Source organism: Poecilia reticulata, chromosome 14 (assembly GCF_904066995.2).
Source record: "Poecilia reticulata chromosome 14, P_reticulata-male-v2, whole genome shotgun sequence".
Taxonomy (NCBI): domain Eukaryota; kingdom Metazoa; phylum Chordata; class Actinopteri; order Cyprinodontiformes; family Poeciliidae; genus Poecilia; species Poecilia reticulata.
The window spans coordinates 1,494,170-1,513,691 of record NC_088843.1 but is presented as its reverse complement, the minus strand read 5'-3'; the positions used below and the strand labels follow the sequence as shown (position 1 = coordinate 1,513,691).

The following is a 19,522-nucleotide window of genomic DNA, read 5'->3' as shown; positions in this document are numbered from 1 at the left end:
AGTGCAAATATCTTAATACACTCCAAATAAAAACAACCTACAAGTAATTTATCTGCAAGATGTAAGAGCTGATTTAAATATATAATATTAATATTGATGAAAAGGTTCCAGTTCCACCAGCAGATTATTTCACCCGTTTTATAAGTGAAATAATCTGTTTTCATCAATATTGAGGATTTAAAAGGAGCTTTTATATTTTACTGAAAAGTCACCAGAATTAGTTTAATCTTATTTCAAGATATTTGCACCAAAAATACTTGGTGAGATTTTGAGTTTTTGCAGTGTAACTTACTGCATCATGACGTACAGATTTTATTTTTTAAATTATTTGTTTCCACATTTTTAATTTGACTCTTTTAAACAACAAACACACCCAAAGCTCTCCATCATAAATCAACATCTCATTTCCTTCCACTTAACGTTCTGCACTGATGATGCTTTTCATAACTGCTGACGTAAAAACAATAAATCATCAGGTAGAACCTGTGAAATTCAGATTTAAACCCAAACTGTCCTGGTTTTCTAGCCCCCATCAGGATTCGGGTGATTCCGGCTCCTCAGGTGGAGAAACGGCTGCTTGTAGCAGGAACTGGGCGCCAGGCGGCTGCTTCGCACCACTGCAGTCCTGAAAACCCAAATCCCTCCAGAAAACAAGAATCCTGGACCTTTAAAGGCTCTGAGACGGATGTTATCCAGTGGATTAAGAGGTCAAAGGTGAACGGTGTTCACCGTTTAGTGGGAAGCCATTGACTAATGGACACAATTATATTTAGAAAAGCGTCACATTGTGACATCAGAGCAGGAAGACGTGAGAGCAGATGTAATAATCTGAAGGTTTGATATTCAATTGAAGAGGAAAAACGGGAATCGTACCGATGTTTCCAAATGAGATGATGCCTCTGGCAGCAGTTCAACAGACTGAACACTAAATGTTCAGCATCTCAGCCTCTTGTGGCTGCAGACGCTTCACTGCTTCTCTCACTTTCATCTTGTACAAAGACGGAAAACAACGGCCGTCTAGAGCAAAACGAGTCCGACTTCAAAATGAAAACGTGTCCAACACGAAGCGTCGGGTGACTTTTTAACGCGTGAACACGCCGTACTTCCTTTTTCTGAAAATGTCTGGCATGTATTTGTGTCCAAACATGTAAAGTCACCAGGAGAAAATCATCCCAGTTTCACCAACAACTGAAACACATCTCGACTTCGCCTGCTCTTCTCTTCAGCATGTCCTAGTTCAAACACGCAGCAGCTTCCCTTTGGGATCTGAAAAGTGTGGCACAAGTTGCATGAGCAGTTTTCCCTGGTTCAGATGTACGTACGTAGGTCGCCACGATCCTCTCCGTCCGCTTCAGGTGTCTCCGAATTTCACATTCGCTGGGCTGCAGGACGGTGATGCCTTCGTCAGAAAACACGTAGAACATGTTTCCCACACTCAACCCTACAGCAGGACGAGAAGGAAAATGTTGTCAAAGACGTCGCCTTAGAAAGAACAAACGCCGTCTGAGCCACTCTAAATGCCACTCTTGTCAAATCTGGCGTTTGTGATGGACATTTCAATTTCAGAGGGACTCAGTGAGGCTCCTGTTAGCGAGCCGTTATACGAGCAGGCTGGGACGGCGAGAAGGCCTTCAGAAGCTGCTGTCAGCGACCCGACTGGATGCGGCAGGAGGACCAAGCTCTGCTGTGAGACCCGGCGGCTCAGATAAAAGAAGAAACGAGCCTCGCTGCGTTAAAGCACATTCACTGCACCGGACCGCCTTCTTAACGCCTTTCTGCAGCGCAGTGTTTCTCACGCTGAGGCTCACAGGCGCCCCCTAGTGGACCGAGAGCAAACATACATTTATTTACGGTGACTTGAGTCCAACGCTACAGCCGGCTCACCAGAGCAGCGTTTAAAAATAAAACCAGGTCACTGGAAGGAGAAGCTGAAGACGGAAAGTTTTTCAAGTGCAGAACTTCAGTTTTTAAACATTATTACAACACAGACATGCAGATCTATGTAGATCTATGTAGATCTATGTCTGCGGAGACACTGCGCCACCTTTCTCAGTGGGAGGAACAAACCAGTGAGATAAGAGACGAATATTTTACTGTCAGGTTGTGCAGTGAGACGTTGTGGGGGAGTTTAAGGTCGGAGGTTGTTAAACAGGAAGTGATGCTCGGCCTGAGAGCGTTTGAGGAACATCGCTGGATCAGGACGGGAATGGAGAGCCGGGCCAATCCTTGGAATCGATTCTCTGCATGCCCAACGGTTCCTCCATCGGTTCCCGCACCGTGAGACGCGTTTGCATCGTGACGTATCGAACACGCTGCGTATTTTGCTCTAGAAAAACATCCAAGATGGCGTCGCAGCAGAAACGCTCCACATCATGTTTATGTTCCACATAAAGGATGAAACCGGGTCCGGCTGCAACACGTCCAGAACTTTATATTAAAACATGGAAATGCATCCAGCCTCCTCCAACAGCTGATCTCAGCCTGCAGCACCTCTCAGGTAAAGTGTTTGGTATGTTGCTTAGCAACCGCTGTGGCTCTTAAAGGGGCGGAGCTTCAAAACTGCTGGTTTAATGATGGGCAGATGAAGATCTGGTTCATCGTCAGACGGAGGTGGACTAAAGAAAAAACTAAAGTTTATTTTCCTACTTATCCAGCTGAACCACACAGTAGAACCACATTAAGCTTCTGGTGATTTTGTATAAAAACCCACAAAGCTGCTTTCACTGAATCACAGAACTGGACCTGCCGTAAAACATGGTGGATTGTTCCTTTATTTCTCAACTAAAGCCTCGGCTCCTGTTTCCTGGTTGGACCTGCAGCAACATTTGCTGGAGGAAACAACCTTCTGGGTCTTTCTGGTCAGTGGAGTCAGTGAATCTGCTGACCCCTCAAAACAAGCCAACAATTTCAAGTGCACAAAGAAAAAAAAAAAGAAAGACATTTTAAGAACTGTGTTACCTTCTTCTCTCCAAAGGATGTTTGCAACTGCAGAGAAGAAAAGAGGTGGAAGAAAAACATTAATTAATCTTGGCTTACACATTTGCTGCAGCTGCAAATTGCTCCTCTGGTGTTGACAGGCCATGTTTTCCTCCGACGCTGAAGTTTATTATTTTTCCTTAGTGGAGACACGCAGACAGTTTCTCAGTTTAATTAAATGTCTAATTAAATCTCTGTAAGCACTGGAGTGATGCGATCTCCTCTAAAGAAACTAAGTGTTTTCCAGTCGTACCTTTAAACGGAAATAAAGACAAAACATCTACATTTCCATAAACATTTATCGTTTTATTTGGGTCGGCTGAGGAAAAGGGGTTTTCTTTGTTTTAGACTCCAACATGGCGGCTCCTGGTAAAATAGCATCTGAACACAGATTAAGCTAATCTTGTGTGATCCAGGCTAAACAGAAAGTTTTTTATTTTTGTGTCTTTATTATAATAAAAATGATCCCAGAACATCCTGAAGAGTCCAGGAGGCCTGGAGTCCAGTCTGGAACCAGACTGGGTCTGGAGTCCAGTCTGAAACTAGTCTGGGTCTGGAGTCCAGTCTGGAACCAGTCTGGGTCTGGAGTTCAGTCTGAAACCGGTCTGGTTCCAGACTGGACTCCAGACCCAGTCTGAAACCAGTCTGGGTCTGGAGTCCAGTCTGAAACCAGACTGAAACCAGTCTGGGTCTGGAGTCCAGTCTGAAACCAGACTGAAACCAGTCTGGGTCTGGAGTACAGTCTGAAACCGGTCTGGTTCCAGACTGGACTCCAGACCCAGTCTGGAACCAGACTGAAACCAGACTGGGTCTGGAGTCCAGTCTGGAACCAGACTGGAACCAGTCTGGGTCTGGAGTCCAGTCTGGAACCAGACTGGAACCAGTCTGGGTCTGGAGTCCAGTCTGGTTTCAGACTGGGTCTGGAGTCCAGTCTGAAACCAGACTGGCAGTCTGGGTCTGGAGTCCAGTCTGGAACCAGACTGGAACCAGTCTGGGTCTGGAGTCCAGTCTGGAACCAGACTGGAACCAGTCTGGGTCTGGAGTCCAGTCTGAAACCAGTCTGGAACCAGTCTGGGTCTGGAGTCCAGGAACCAGAAACCTGCTGGAAATCAGTCAGTCAATCTAAATCTGTTCCAGAACCCGTTTTATAAGAACTTTTCAGAAGCATGAAGCCTGAAAGGAACCCGTCATATAAAACCTGCAGCGTTTTGTATCAGCTCCAGATCCGTCCAACAGAGTCAGATTCTCTTCTCTTCGCTCTCAGAGTCACGATTTGCTCGTCGTTCCTCTGCAGATTAGAAACAGAATCGGCCTCCCAGGCTCCGGCCTGCGGAGCGAAACTATCGGCTCTAATCGCTCCGTTCTTTAAGAAACACTGTTCCTTCGGTACGTCCTGGATTTAGCATCTTTCTATCGGCTTCTTTCATGTTTTCATTTCTACTGACCTTTTACGCCTCATGTCTTTAGATCTTATGATCTTAAGTGCTTTGTGAGTGGCGATGAAAAGGGTTTCATAAATAAATCTATTATTCATCCACGGTTGGCTCTAAATGACGGATCTTGATCTTCCTGGATGTTCGACAGGGATTAGAAAAGAACATTTGCATTTCGAAGCCACAGATGAAAATAAAAGCTAAACATACAGTAAAACATTTTTCCAAAGCTTCAGATTATTTCCTGCTTCTCATACATTCTTCATGAGAATAAATAAATATCTTATTTTTATTAAAACTGTCTTTCAAGGATGGAATAAAAATATGACTTTGCTCACCTAAGACCAACAATCTACATTTATTTACACATTTTATCCATTTAAACACGGCAGCATCTATATTTAGTGTTTACTTCTTTAAAAAGGCCAGAAACAAAAAAACATTGAAGCTTTTCTAAAATCTTCTCTACACTGGATGAATTAAACTTCGTCTGTTTGTCTGAAACATTTATTTCTTTTTAATCAGTCAAATACTTGTTGACATGAATCCCTCACATGCAGATTAATGTTTTATAAGTTTCTGCTTTTGGCTCCAAATCATTTTATCACAAATGAATCAGATTTTGGGTCGAATCTTTTATTCTCATGTTTTTTTTAATTTCATGCTGTGTTGCATCATTTGTTTTATTTAGGACGTTTGCTTTCAAACGTAGCCCAGAAATAGCAGAACGTTAGATGACCGCCATGTACAGATAAAATGTCTCTCACGTGTTTTCTTGGCTGAGTCCTCCACAAACAGAGAGGAGATGTCCTCGTCCACTCCCACCTCGTTCTTGGCGATGCAGGTGTAAGCGCCGGTGTCTTCGTAACGCACGCTGGCGATGAAGAGCTCGCTGCCGTTGGCTGCCAGGAGAGCAAACATGAGCCGCATGATACCGTTTACGTCCGGGAAAGTCGGACAAAAAGACGAGATTCTGCTGCGGCGCTGGAACCGCTGCTCAATAGACCTGGAGGTGAAGCTGCTGGTTCAGTGCAGAGCGCCGCAGGAGAGGGAGAACAACACGGAGAACACGTTCAACTCGGGACACTTTTTCTCGCTCTCCGTCTCGGCTACGCTACGCCGCAGACTGGTTGCCGTGGCAACAGCGCCACTACATGTTTCGGGCTTCAAAAACGCTCAAACGTTTCCCACAGAGAGCAAAACATTCAGTCCGTTAAGTTTTGTTTAAATCACATCTAACAACAAGCTGACAGCTAAACGCTAGCCGCCGTTAGCCAGCAGCTTTCCGTCTTTCACGCTGGATCATTTCTCTCTTCAACGTGGCCTCCAGGCATCAGGCAGATAAAATCTATTCATATCCAGTCAGTGTTTGACCTCAGCAGACATCTCAACAGCCTCATGTTCATAATCAACTGGATGTTAATATGGAACAAACTGAAATGAACACCAGCTTCTACTTTAAGGTGCGGAGGAGGAAACGGTTTAATCACCTGGGAAAATGGCCTCATGAGTGCAAAGTGACTCCATGCTCAGCTGCAACACGATGAAACACGGAGACTCTGCGATTGTAGTTAATGTGAATCAGAAAAGCCTCATTTGGATCAGTGGAGCTGCTGCTGCTGCTGGTTGGATTCCCAGAACCAGGAGATTTCCTCCATGTGACAGGAATAAACCTCAGAAACATGAGAGCAAACCTCCTCCACCCTGAACAACGCCGCATTGTTCTGGCTCTACGGACCAGGTGATGCAGACGGTGTTAAAATCCATCATCAAAGTCAAACTCTGATGTTTGCAGGAGCCTTGATGAGCCGAGCCGCTGCACTCGGACCCGACCTGGAAACCCTCCGGCCGCCAGCGGAGCAGCTCACAGCTCGGCTCCTGCAGGAACATTAAAGGTCCAGTTCCTCTGGAAACGCCTCCAACACGCACCGACGTTCTCCTCACTGCTCGAACCGATTGTTTATTCTTTATGCTCATGTTTACATCCAGTTTCTATCAGAGCCTCTGAAACGTTAAGCTCCATTTTTATGTCATCAATACTTTGAGTTGTAAAATATCATTGAATTGAATTTGAAGTATATATTAATATATTGTGTTGATATATTTGTTTACATCTTGAAATCAGCCGTTTTACCTCCATGATTTTGTTACAGAGAATCTGAACCAAACATTTTGTTTCTCCAAGCTGTTTGTTGGTTAATCTGTGGCTCGTTGGACCAGCGGAGCTTCAGTCTGAGTGTCAGTGGGTTGATAACAGGCTGTAACCAGAGCTAATGACCCACAGGTGGCAAATAAACTCTCCTTAATGAGAATTAGGCCATAAAGGATCCGCTCTGCTCCGACCCGCCCGCCCGTCTCTACGACAGAACATCCAGAACCTCTCACACAAGAAGCTGATGTTTTATTTGCCGTCTCTTTGCTTTTAGGAGCCTTTTTGTTGTCAAATGAACCAGATTTGGCTGCGACCTTGAGAGGAGAAGCGGATCTGAGGTTCGTTCTCCGTGTTTCTGAGAAACTATTTTATAAAAATCCTCTGCAGCCAAACATTAAATGTTGCATCTACTACAGAGGCCACAAAATATTTCATATTTTAAATTCTAATTACATAAACTATTATTTCTTTTTATTATTATTTTTACTTGGCAAATAAACCAACCAAACATGATAATTTATTGAACTTAGCCGAGCCGTTAGATATTTACAGGATGATGCAGGTTGCAGCAAATCCTGTCCTACATTTTTCATCTTTTCTGGATTTTTCGTGTCTTTGCAGCATGCAGAGCAGTTTATTGTTGTCCAGTTGTAGTAAAAGCAGCTCCTCACCTATGAGGGAGAGCTGAGTGGAGGAGCTGAGCTGCAGGTCCATGCCGTTCTTCAGCCAGAGCAGCTTCGGGTCGGGGATGCCGTCGGCGTGGCAGTGCAGGCTGGCCGACACGCCGGGCTCCTGGGCCTGGGTCTCCGGGTAAACCAGGATCACCGGAGGGACTGGACACACACACACGGCGGAGGGACAGGTGAAGACATGATTACGTCCCGTTTCATGGTGGGCTGCAAATCCCAGGGCATAAAAAACACAAACACCCACACGCTGCGTGGTAGAGAGGATTTATCTCACCCGCCGTGAAATGTATTCACAAATAACAAGGATGCGAGAGTCTGGGGGCCGTTATTACAGCTCTGCATGAAATAGATGCTGGACGACTCGGCCACTTACTGCGTCCTCTGGGGGGACGAGAGCTGCTGAAGAATTGAAAGTCAAAGGAAATATGAGGTAACAGTTTCCATGGGCAGGTGGGATGCAGTTCGACGCTGATGCAAACCTGCTGCTCTCTTCAACATCACTTTGACCTTTAACCTCAGTGAATCTGGTGACTCTGGATCATTACCTCTAGTTTTCATCACTGGTTTAACATTTCATTATAGTCACATACTGAACATTTTTCTTTTCTTTGTATCCCTTTTTCCAAAAGTCTTCAAATCTCTGGAAACTTTTCAGGATTTTCTGTCAGATTTATTGACGTAGCATTTTAAAAACAGGTTTAAAGCTGCACAAAAACGACAACACAACAGAATAACTTGATGAAAAGATAAAAATAAAACATCACAACAGGAAAGTTACTGTCAGGCCTGAATTAAACCTTTAAGAAACAATTTAAAAATAACTTCATGTGTGGAAGAAAATTAATGTATCTAATTTATACAAAATTTAACAGATAAAATCTGAAATGTGTGGCATGTTTTTGTTTTTGTCGACTTTACTGACGTCCTTAAATAAAATCCAGTGCAACAAATTTACCTAAATAGCATTAAAGCTGATTTGCATTAAAGCTGCAAATCAGTTTAAACTGCAGACAAACCAGGGTTTTAGCTAAATATATCCATGTGTTACATTTAGCTTCATTAAAAAAGCTTCATGCGCAGCTGTGATACCAACGTTTGTATTTTAGGGAGGAATTCTGAAATGTGCAGCGCACAAAAAACTCTGATTTATCAAACCTGGCAGACGTTTCCGTTATAAATCAGAGTTAATCGGACGCAGCTGCTCCCAATGCGCAACAACTACACTGCAAAAACACAAAATCTTACCAAGTATTTTGGTCAAGTTTCCAGTACAAATATCAAAATAAAACAAAACTAACTTACAAGTAACTTTTCAGCAAGAAAAAGGAGCTTTTATAAAGTCAATGATTCTTTAATCTTGATAAAAAAGTTCCAGATTATTTCACATACAACATGGGAAAAATATCTTATTACAAGTTAAATAATCTGCCAATGGATCCAGTGATTTTTCACCAATGTTAAGGAATTACTGACTTAAAAGAAGCCGACATATCTTCCTTAGAAGCGCCGCCTAAGTTAGTGCACTTGAAATGAGATAAAACTAAGAGATTTGCACTAGAAACCACAGTATGTGGTAATATGTTGTATTTTTCGTCCAGCTGTTTGAGCTGCAGCCCGTTGACTCCCTGAAACCCGGAAACAGAGCCGCGGCAAAAACTCCTTCAAAACAAGCAAAACTCTCCCAACATCCTCAATCGATTCTCGCTGCATGTTTGGCTCTTAAACTGTTGTTTACTTGGATGGAAGCCGTACTTTACAACTCCTTTTCAGTGTTTATTAGGTGCTACTTTATGGTGCAGACACATCTTCAACAGCGATGGCGTCACACCGGTAAGTGCTAAAATAACATGGAGCAGAGTTTTACAGCGCGGTTGTGTGGAAGCTGCAGCATCGTCATTCTGCTCAGCGAACAGATTGCTGTAGCGGCGAAGCGGGATGCAAACCGCCCACTTAGTCTAATGTGGCACTTGGCTCCTCTCCATTCCACCTTATCTCACCTCCTCCCATCTTTTTTGAAATACCCTGAATACCCAAAGCAAACATTTGGTGATTGCCCTCTGCTGATAACGCCTCCCCAGACTTCCTCTCTGTCTGCACGGCTCCTCTTTTCACTCTGGAGCACAAGGAGAAAATCTGCTGCGTTTTGTTTCATATTAATTAGATTAATTTATTTAGTGGGCAGGAAAACCAAGCGATCACATATTTTTATTGAAAACGTTTTAATTGGGGGTTTGAGGAGGTCAGAGATTTGTTCTGATGTTTCGGTTTTTCAGGTTTGTTTGTGGATTTTTAGAAAAATACAATATCCTGTGGCATTTGTTGTTCAGAAGGAAAAGCTTTAAATAATCAGGTCTAATAGTTTATATGCAGGCAGAGCCGGCCCAAAGCATAAGCAAACTAAAAATACCAAAAATAATATTCTAGTACATTCTATTTAAAATGCATAGAGCTGTTGCTGACTGCTGTAAAATTATTTAAATTAATTTGGAAAAGCATTTACACCTCTAACAGTATGGCATGTTGTTGTTTATGCATGAAAGACGATTCGTCTCCTTTCCACCCGGAGCGACGGTGGAACTGCTAACAAATGAAACCTGGAGATGCAGAAATCCTCTGGATCCAAACAAACTGATCAGGAAGCAACGTTTGTTGAAGGCAAAGGGTTTTAAATTGGCCTCTCTGACCCAGACTACACAGTAGTTTGTTGTTCTATTTTTATTTGAAATGCAAAAACAAAAATTATTTTTCTGGCATCCACAAAGTAGGACAAAGACGAACGTTTTTAACATTTCTTCTGGAATTTTAGGAGAGAAATGAGCCACTACTGACCATTCACCTGCAGCACATGAGTCTGATAGAGGTCTTCGTAGCCGTAGGCATGGCAGCTGTAGTTCCCCATGTGGATTGTTGTCACCTTGGTGATGTACAGCGAGCCGTCGTCCCCAAAGTCCTGCAGCACAGGGAGGAGAGGAGTTAGGACTGGTGGAGATGGGAACAGAACGACACTGGGTGCAGCGGATCCACAGGGAGCCGGTGGGAAACGTTGATGGACTGCAGAGAGGAGGACTGCAGCAGCAGGGAATGATGGGAGGAGACGGGGGAGAGAAAGAGTGATGGGGGAAGGAAGACAAACCATGAATCAAGGGTTTCCCTGTTGAGCTGAAGGAGGCATTTGGGGATTTGATCCTGCTCTCCCCTCATGACGCTGCCTCAGTCTGATAAATGGCAAGGGTTAAAAATATAAAGCCCATTAGGCTGATGAATGAGCCAGAGTGGTTGGTGCAGCGTGAGCCAATCAGCAGGGACTTCCTGCTACAAGTTAGCGCGAATTAAAGCACTAAACTCTCTGCTGTCCCACCGAGCCGCAGATCTGATGATCACACTTTAAATGGTAGAAACACAAAATCACCAAGTAGTTTGGTTTAGTTTATAGGACAAATAACTTGGTACATTTGAAATAAAACTAAATTTTAGCTTTTTAGAGTCAATAATTCCCTAATTTTGATGATGAAGTTCTGGTTCCAGTGGCAGATTATTTAATAAAAATATGGGGATATTCTGTTTGTCATCAACATTAAGGATCTCCTGTCTGTTACCTGCGAGTTAATTTTCTCTGATTGCAGTGGAAACTAGATGAAATCTACTTGGTGAGGTTTTGTGTTTTTACAGTGTAAACATGACAGTGAATGAAGAATCAAGTGCAGCTTTGAACAGAAATGAGCCAGAGGTTATTCTTTCTGCTACAGCTGAAAATATCTTTTATTCTATCTGAAGAACATGAACTAAAGCTGCACACATTTTATTCAGTCTTTGCACAAATCTTCTTGTGATTAATTAGTAATAACGCAGAATCTATTTTCTGTTAAATTACGTTTTTAATTTGTCCTTAGTGACGCCACTGACAAGAACGGTTGATAAAAATCAGATGAATGAAACATTCATCACATCCATGTGAATCAGATGTTTTTTTGGAAACTGATTTATCTGCATATTTTTCTACAATCAGGTTTAAAACAAAGATCTTCTTTTCTTCCCTTTCCTGGAATGGATCCATGCAGCCAAACATCAAGTTTAACTCATGTGATTAGGCTCCAACAGGACGCCAGCAGCCGTCGCTCCGGCCCGGAAGCCGTCGCTCCGGCAGCCGTCGTTCCGGCCCGGCAGCCATCGCTGCGGCCCGGAAGCCGTCGCTCTGGTCCGGCAGCCGTCGCTCCGGCTCGGAAGCCGTTGCTGCGGCTTGGAAGCCGTCGCTCCGGCTACGGCTGCGGCCGTAGCCTGGCAGCCGTCGCTGCGGTCAGGCAGCCGTCGCTCCGGCAGCCATCGCTCCAGCCCAGGTCTGTGCAGAGCTGCAGCCACCTGGAGTCGCGGCCCCAACGTGTCGGCCTGTTTATCCGCTCTTCACCCCAGCAGACCAACATGCTGCTCATTAACTTGCAATCAGCACGTTGTGAAGCGGCGCTGAGCTTCCACCCAAACAGGAGCCGTTCATTAAGCGCAGAGCTCACATTAATCGCGTTGTTTCATGGAGGATGCTCAGTAATCATTGTTCTCCTATTTCCACTCGTTTGTTCGTTTTCTTGTAATTAGTCTTCCTCCCTCCTGCAGCTGAATATCGCAGATGAAGGAAGACAACCCCTTCGCTTCTGTCTGCAGGAACATAAACTGTGCAAACTTAAAACACAAAGTAAAGACATGAGTATAAATCAGCTGAGATACTCTCAGGGTTCTTCACGGCTCTCAGCAGCACCGTAATTTTCACATTTTGCATTTCAAAAACAGGCTGTAATTGGTTCATTTTAATGTGAAGAGACCACCCATCGCGCCTCTTGCTGCTAAAATCAACCAGATATTAATTAGGCAGCAACCTCACATTAAGTAATAGGTTTTATTTAAAAGTTCCATTTATGTGGTAATTATGCCACATCCTTCAGTCTGACTCACTTTCTTACCATGAATCTGCTTTCCTTCCCGTCTATGAAGGAGAAAAGGCAAAATAAAAGCAAATTCAATTTGCATATATCTACAATTCATTTAATCATTTCCACACGGGATGATTCTTCGCTAAAGTTTTCACACCCCTTCTCTCATTTTCTTACATCACAACCTTTAATGTTTTGATCTGGGTCAGTCCAGTTCCTCAGGATCCGCTCCGCGTTTTAGACGAGACACCTGGTGACGTTTTCACCTGAGCGAACGGAACAGAGGCGCCAAAAGTCTGGGTTCAGAAACAAACTGAAGTTACTAAAGAGGGACAATCTAGAGTTATAGATCTAGAGTTATAGATTTAGAGACAACGCACAGCTTCAGTTGTTCCAGCTGGAAACTACAGATCAGGATGACCTCTGACCTCTGACCTGACCCTTCGGTTCCTCAGTGGTTCTTCTAGCAGCTGCAGAACATTTCAGGCCCAGAGGACTAAAGTCTGAGACCAGAGAAACTTTGATTCCTGCAGCAGGTCAGAGAGACGAACCAGAAGCTGCAGCTGGAGACCTGAGTAGAACCAGGAGGGTGGAGACACCAGCTGGTTCTACACCACATAGATCTACACCAGCTGGTTCTACACCACCTGGTTCTACACCACCCAGATCTACACCACCTGGTTCTACACCATCTGGTTCTACACCACCTGGTTCTACACCACCTGGTTCTACACCACCTGGTTCTACACCACCTGGTTCTACACCACCTGGTTCTACACCACATAGATCTACACCAGCTGGTTCTACACCACCTGGTTCTACACCACCCAGATCTACACCACCTGGTTCTACACCATCTGGTTCTACACCACCTGGTTCTACACCATCTGGTTCTACACCACCTGGTTCTACGCCACCCGGTTCTACGCCACCCGGTTCTACGCCACCTGGTTCTACGCCACCTGGTTCTACGCCACCTAGTTCTACGCCACCTGGTTCTACACCACCTGGTTCTACACCACCTGGATCTACACCACCCGGTTCTACACCACCCGGTTCTACGCCACCCGGTTCTACGCCACCTGGTTCTACGCCACCTGGTTCTACGCCACCTGGTTCTACGCCACCTGGTTCTACAGAACCTGATTCTACACCACCTGGTTCTTCAGTCCTTCACTGAGAGACTCTAAACTGCTGGTAGTTTATAAATCACTGAATTAAAGATTAAAGATCTGCTGCTGTTGGATCAACAGCAGCAGATCTTCCAGACCTTCCAAACATGGAGAAGCAGCAGCATTCAGCTTCTATGGACCATATATCTGGAACAAACTTCCAGAAAACTGAAAAACAGTCGAAACACTGAGTTCATTTAAATCTAGACTAAAACCTCCTGGTTAAAGTTGATTTAGAAACATTTTGATGATTTTGATGACAGAACTTAGAAAAAAAATGTTTTAATCATTGATGACTTTGTGTTTTATGATGAAAAGCCCTTTGAACTACATTGTTGTTGAAATGTGCTACAGAAATAAACCTGATTGATTAATTGATCTGTGTGACTGATTAAGTGGAAAGAAAACTAAACGATGCGTATTAAATTTTCATTTTACAAAAACGTCTCTCAGCTTTACCCACTAGATTAATCATTAATCCTCATGACAAATTTCAAAGTGTCAAAGTTAGCATAACCGTTTGTTTTCTTTCTTAATTGAAAGTCAAATTACATGAGTGAAAATTATTTAGTGATTGAAATTAATTGGTTATTGGAGGAATAATGGATCCAGAACCAATATCTGTGGCCCGAACTCTCTGCTGTCGCCTCAGGAAACAAAACATCCAGTTTGGACTCACGTTGATGTCCTCCAGGTCCAGGAAGTTCAGGACGATGCCGTTCCTCTTCCAGATGACGGGCGGGCGCAGCGTTCCCTGGATGGCGCAGGTGAGGACGGCGCTGAGGCCCACCGTTACGGTCGAGGTGCTGATCCGCTGATCCTCCGCCAGGCTCAGCTGCACCACTTCTGTTGGTCGCAAGCAAAACAATCAGAACAGATGAAGGAGTCGGGATTCATTTATTGTCAACGGGTGTCGGATATAAACCTTCATGTCACTAGAAGTACAAATTAAGAAGCAACATTTTGTCTCTACAGACTCCAACTTTGGACCAAACTCCCTGAAAACCTGAGCTGAGTGGAAACAGTTGGCTCCTTTGCATCCTGTCAGGATAAACTGTCCCAGACGCGATAAATTCAAGTAATGGCATAATAATAAACCGTAAACTATAAATTCTAATGAACATTTAGCACGGGAACTGGAAGACATTTTAAATATGCAAAATAAATCAACAAAACAAGCACAATGCACCAGACTGAAGACCAGTTTTGGTAGGAAGAGAAAAAAGAAAAGAGAGAAACGATAAATCATGTCAACAGAAATTATTGAGCTTGTTAAAATTGATCATGTAATGAATTGATTTATTCCCTGCTTTTGGGCAACATCGAGTCAGTCTGTGTGCGACTCGTCTTCTCAAAGGAAAGCTGAAAGTTTTAGCTTTTCATTACTGATCTGGTCAAAACCAACCCAGGAGGTTCAGAAACGTTTTGCTGCCGAGTCGAACGAGATCCTACAAACTGGATCCTCCATTTACAGCCTTCAGCGTTTCACGACTCTCACTCAAAACCTGCAGATGTTGTCACCTCATCATCAAACTATGAGTCTAAGTAATATTTAATATTTTTGCACGATGATCTCCTGCTGCTGGAGTAAAGCTGCATGGTGATTCCTGTAGTTTTCACCACCATGAAAACTACACGAGCAGCCGGATTAAAAAGGATCAGAAAACGGAGTCTGAGCAACAGGAAGAAAATCTGACTTTAGACGCATCAGAAGGTGGGAAAGTTCAACATCTGCCTGTAAAAATGAGGAATCTAGCTCTGGAGTAAAACCTCCTCATAAACTCCTACAGAGGGGCAATGATGACGCTGTAGTTTTTACTTTATTTTGTCGTAATATGAGGCATAATTATGTAGTTTTTGAATTTGCTGACCTCTGACCTTGTTTTCTGCAGCTGAACCGGATGAGTAGAGCAGCGCGTGGTTTCTCAGTAACAGCTGCATTTCTCAGACCTCTCTGTTTCCTCCAGCTCTATCCGACTCCTCAATCTGCATCCATGTTTCTGTTTATTGCATCGTAACTGCAGCATGAAGTCAAATGTTGTGGCAGGATAGCGGCGATGAGGCCGGTGGAAACACCTCCACTCCAGCAGCCACAGGTGACAGCACTTCATTGTCCAAGCAGACTTTAGGTAAGATGGCTAACAGGCTGTGAGATGTTTGTGGGAAGCCTCCTGTCACAATGCAGACTTTGACAAAAGCAGCTGTAAAGGACCTGAGGATATTAGCTGTCTGTTCCACGCAGCTCTCCCAGTGACAGACGAATGTGGGATGACAGCTCAGTGGCTCCTCAAAACGCCCTGGGTGCTGTACACCGCCGCTCCAACCAAATTATAATTCAGCACATCAGTAATCTGGGTGGCAGAACAGGCTTTGAGTGCCATGTGACAGATGGGGGATGAAGTGCATTGATCTGGCTTAGAGGGCCAGTTTCAGGTCGCGCCGTGAATCTCAACTAGACTCAACGATACGAGACCGGCGAGGTTTGCAAAGTCAGCAGCAGCAGCAGCCGACTGTTCAGACGGACATCTGAGGCCGCTTTGTATCGATTCTTTAAAAGGGAGACGAGAAGTGTAACGGCTTAAAAGTCTGCTGGTGAGAAAATCTCTTTAGAGTTCAGTTCAGCTGTAATTAATAGACTGTGGCAGATAAACCACAGCGAGGCAGAGAGGTCATTTTAACAGCTACAGCTGGAACACACAAGCTTCCCCAGAGTCCAGGCTGAAGCGCTGAAACACGTAAAAACAGGAGGGAAAGCAACTCAAATCTGCTTTAAATATTTGCATGGCTACACATGTGCAGAGTTTCCTGTAGGTAATAGTTACAGATTTCACCTGCAATGCATTTAAAAATGCTGCAATATTTGCTTTTTAAATGAGAAAATAAAACAATGAGAAGTGTTGGAAACTTTCTCTGCATTTAATGTGATGTTTATAACATCCAATGAACTGGTGCCGGAAAATTAATACGATTAAAAAAGTCATAATGACCTGGAAACATGTGGAAACCATAAAACCTGCCAATAACTTGATTCAGTTTTAACATTTAATCTGTTCCTAATCAGGTCGGCTGACTAAAGATCAAAACGGTTATGTTGCACCACAAACGGCCCCCGGGCCGCAGGTTGGACACCGTCAGCCCGTTTCCATGTTTCCAGCATCCAGCAGGAGGAAAATGGAAGAAATTTATACAGAGTTGAAATCTCAGAACAGGAAAAAAATGAATAAAATAAAAAAAACAATGCAGAGAGAAAGAAATGCATGAAAAATAAAACCTTGACAAAAAAGGGGGGGGGGGGGGGTTGGACAGCTGGAGAGAAATAAAAGAGCTAACTGATTAATATTCGACTTGAAACAGGTAAAAAAATTAAAAAATGTCTTTCCATGTGTCAGGATGAAATGACATTTGATGCAGAGCAGGTCGAATATCTCAGAGTAAAACTGGAGTTTGTCCCTTTTCTCCCTCCGTACGAGACGACCCCCTGGTGAGAGAGACGTCAAACCAGGACGCAGAGAGATGGAGAGAGGAGGAGAGAGATGGAGAGAGGAGGAGAAAGATGGAGAGAGGAGGAGAGAGATGGAGAGAGGAGGAGAAAGATGGAGAGAGGAGGAGAGAGATGGAGAGAGGAGAAGAGAGATGGAGAGAGGAGAAGAGAGATGGAGAGAGGAGGAGAAAGATGGAGAGAGGAGGAGAGAGATGGAGAGAGGAGAAGAGAGATGGAGAGAGGAGGAGAGAGATGGAGAGAGGAGAAGAGAGATGGAGAGAGGAGGAGAGAGATGGAGAGAGGAGGAGAGAGATGGAGAGAGGAGAAGAGAGATGGAGAGGGGAGAAGAGAGATGGAGAGAGTGAAGGAGAGAGATGGAGAGAGAAGGAGAGAGGAGGAGAGAGATCGAGAGAGATGGAGAGAGTGAAGGAGATAGAGAATGAGAGAGTGCAGTTGCGTCTTTTTAAGAGAAGTAGGAGAGACGCCTGCAGGAACCATGAGGGGAGAACACAAGTAGAAAGGTCAAAGGTGAGGCTGTGGGATGACCAGGAACTAAAGAAAACTATTTCACAGAAACAAAATGTGGAAAGAACAGGTCAGATTGTTTGGAAATCAGTGTACAAAAACAAACAACCAAACAAAAACAACCAAAAAAACGCCCTAAAATGCAAAGAGTTCTTCAATACAACACTGGAAAAAAAAAAAAAGATAAATTACCATTTTATTTTTATTATTGTCCAGTTCCTACAGCAAAAAAAAACGTGGATTTGATTTACGAATTAATTGACTTCAGTAGTTGGATAGCGAGTTGTTTTAACTGGGCTGTACAGGAAACTAAAATCAAATGAATGTCACATTTTCACACATAGGAAAAAAAAATGGAAACCAAGTGTTGGTTTAATTAAAATCCTTAAATAATGTGAAATGTTTTACTTGTAAAAGTCACAGAAAGTGACAGTTTTTACTGTCGGCAAATTTATAATTTAGTTTCAAAGATTGTAATTGAGGGCAGCACAGTGGCGCAGTTGGTAGAGGTTCTGGGTTCGATTCCCAGCCCCGGTCTTTCTGCATGGAGTCTCCATGTTCTCCCTGTGCATGGTGGGTTTTCTCCGGGTACTCCGGTTTCCTCCCACAGTAAAAAAATATGACTGTCAGGTTAATTGGCCTCTCCAAATTGCCCCTAGGTGTGAGTGTGTGTGTGCATGGTTGTGTCTCTGTGTTGCCCTGCGACAGACTGGCGACCTGTCCAGGTGACCCCACCTCTCGCCCAGAACGTTAGCTGGAGAGGCACCAGCAACCCTCCCGACCCCACTGAGGGACAAGGGTGTAAGAAAATGGATGGATGGATGATAATTGACCTTAGGATTGTTTTATTTGACCTTAATTTGTGCAGGTTGTCTTAATGGGATCCAAGATCTCATTTACAAGAGAGATCTGCTTTTATGAACCAAAACTACAAACAGCAGCAAAAATATTAAAAGTTACTAAGATATGAGTTAAAACAAGAGCACATTTTAAACACCACAGATGGGAATGAGCGACATAAACATTTAGCCAACAATACGGATCTGTAATCTGCCGGCTAACTGCGGTAATGCCTGACGATGTAACCGACCGGCATCAATACAGAGGAAGCAGAAAGCAGCACAGCAGAGTGCAGGGGAAGAGCTCGTTAAAAAGGCAGATGCAAAAACCATGAATTATCTGGACCTGGTTTTGGTTTAACCTCCGGTGGTTGTAGCGCGACGCTCAGGAGGAGCGCAGCAGATGTCACGGTCAGACAGCGGGGAGGCGAGAGGGAAGAGCATGGGATCGGTGCTGTGGGTAAAGGCACAGGGAAAAGCTCACCGAGTCCAGTGGACCTGGTTTCTTACCTCTAACCGGGATGCTCAGGAGGAGCGCAGCAGATGTCACGGTCAGACAGCAGGAAGCGCCAAAACCACACAAAAAGATAAACTCCTGAAAGTGCACAGTGCAACCCCACAGGAGCGAGCACATAGTCAAAACCTCGTGCTGTTTAAATGACCCCGTCTCTTAAGACCTCAGGAGGGTTAAACAGTCAGACCAGGAGCAGAAAAATGTAATCTGCAGTGTGTGGAAGAGAGAAAATACAAGCAATTTGCTGTTTAACGAAGCATGTGCTTGAATAGCAGCGATGCCGTTCCAGTCACAACACTGGGAACAAAAGGCAGGATTCAACGCAGACATCCATTACATTAAAGTTATTATGTTTCTATATAGAGATATATTCCATTTAACTTTGATTTACCCATTGAGGTTTTAAGGGAGACCTGGCAATGATTGGCAGCAGCAGCAGTTTCAACACATAATATATATACATTCCACTCTATGTGTATGTGATTGTTTTTAGTTTCTATTGTAAGTTTTATACAAATCCCATCACCACCCATCACTTTATACATCATGATATTAATTTTATGTCACTTTTCTGACCACAAACCAGCTGGGATGTTAAAAACGGCGACGCCTGAACAGGTGATTAGTCAGGAGAGCATTAACCTGATGACTAAGATGAAGTTGAGGGAGAAACCACACGAACCTGCTCTCTGTGAGAACGAGGTCTTCAGATCCTCTCCGCCTGTAAACGACTGATCCCTCCTGCATGTCACCGTACGGCGGCGGCGGCGTGTCACTGTTGTGACATCACTTCCCCTCCGCTCATGTCCGACACGCTGGATT

General features: G+C 44.0%; 1 protein-coding gene across 3 annotated transcripts in view; it reads right to left on the bottom strand.

The window, feature by feature from the left end:
• Positions 1–19,522, bottom strand: part of fstl4 (follistatin-like 4) — a 216,756-nt gene that overhangs the window by 22,015 nt on the left and 175,219 nt on the right. For all 3 annotated transcript variants that reach the window (XM_081615150.1, XM_081615149.1, XM_008426985.2), the window contains 6 exons: positions 14,021–14,187; positions 10,080–10,200; positions 7,233–7,394; positions 5,177–5,311; positions 2,959–2,985; positions 1,323–1,441 (listed from right to left, as the gene is read on the bottom strand). In XM_081615150.1, the coding sequence (XP_081471276.1) occupies positions 1,323–1,441; positions 2,959–2,985; positions 5,177–5,311; positions 7,233–7,394; positions 10,080–10,200; positions 14,021–14,187 (731 nt within the window). The remainder of the gene's footprint in view (positions 1–1,322; positions 1,442–2,958; positions 2,986–5,176; positions 5,312–7,232; positions 7,395–10,079; positions 10,201–14,020; positions 14,188–19,522) is intronic.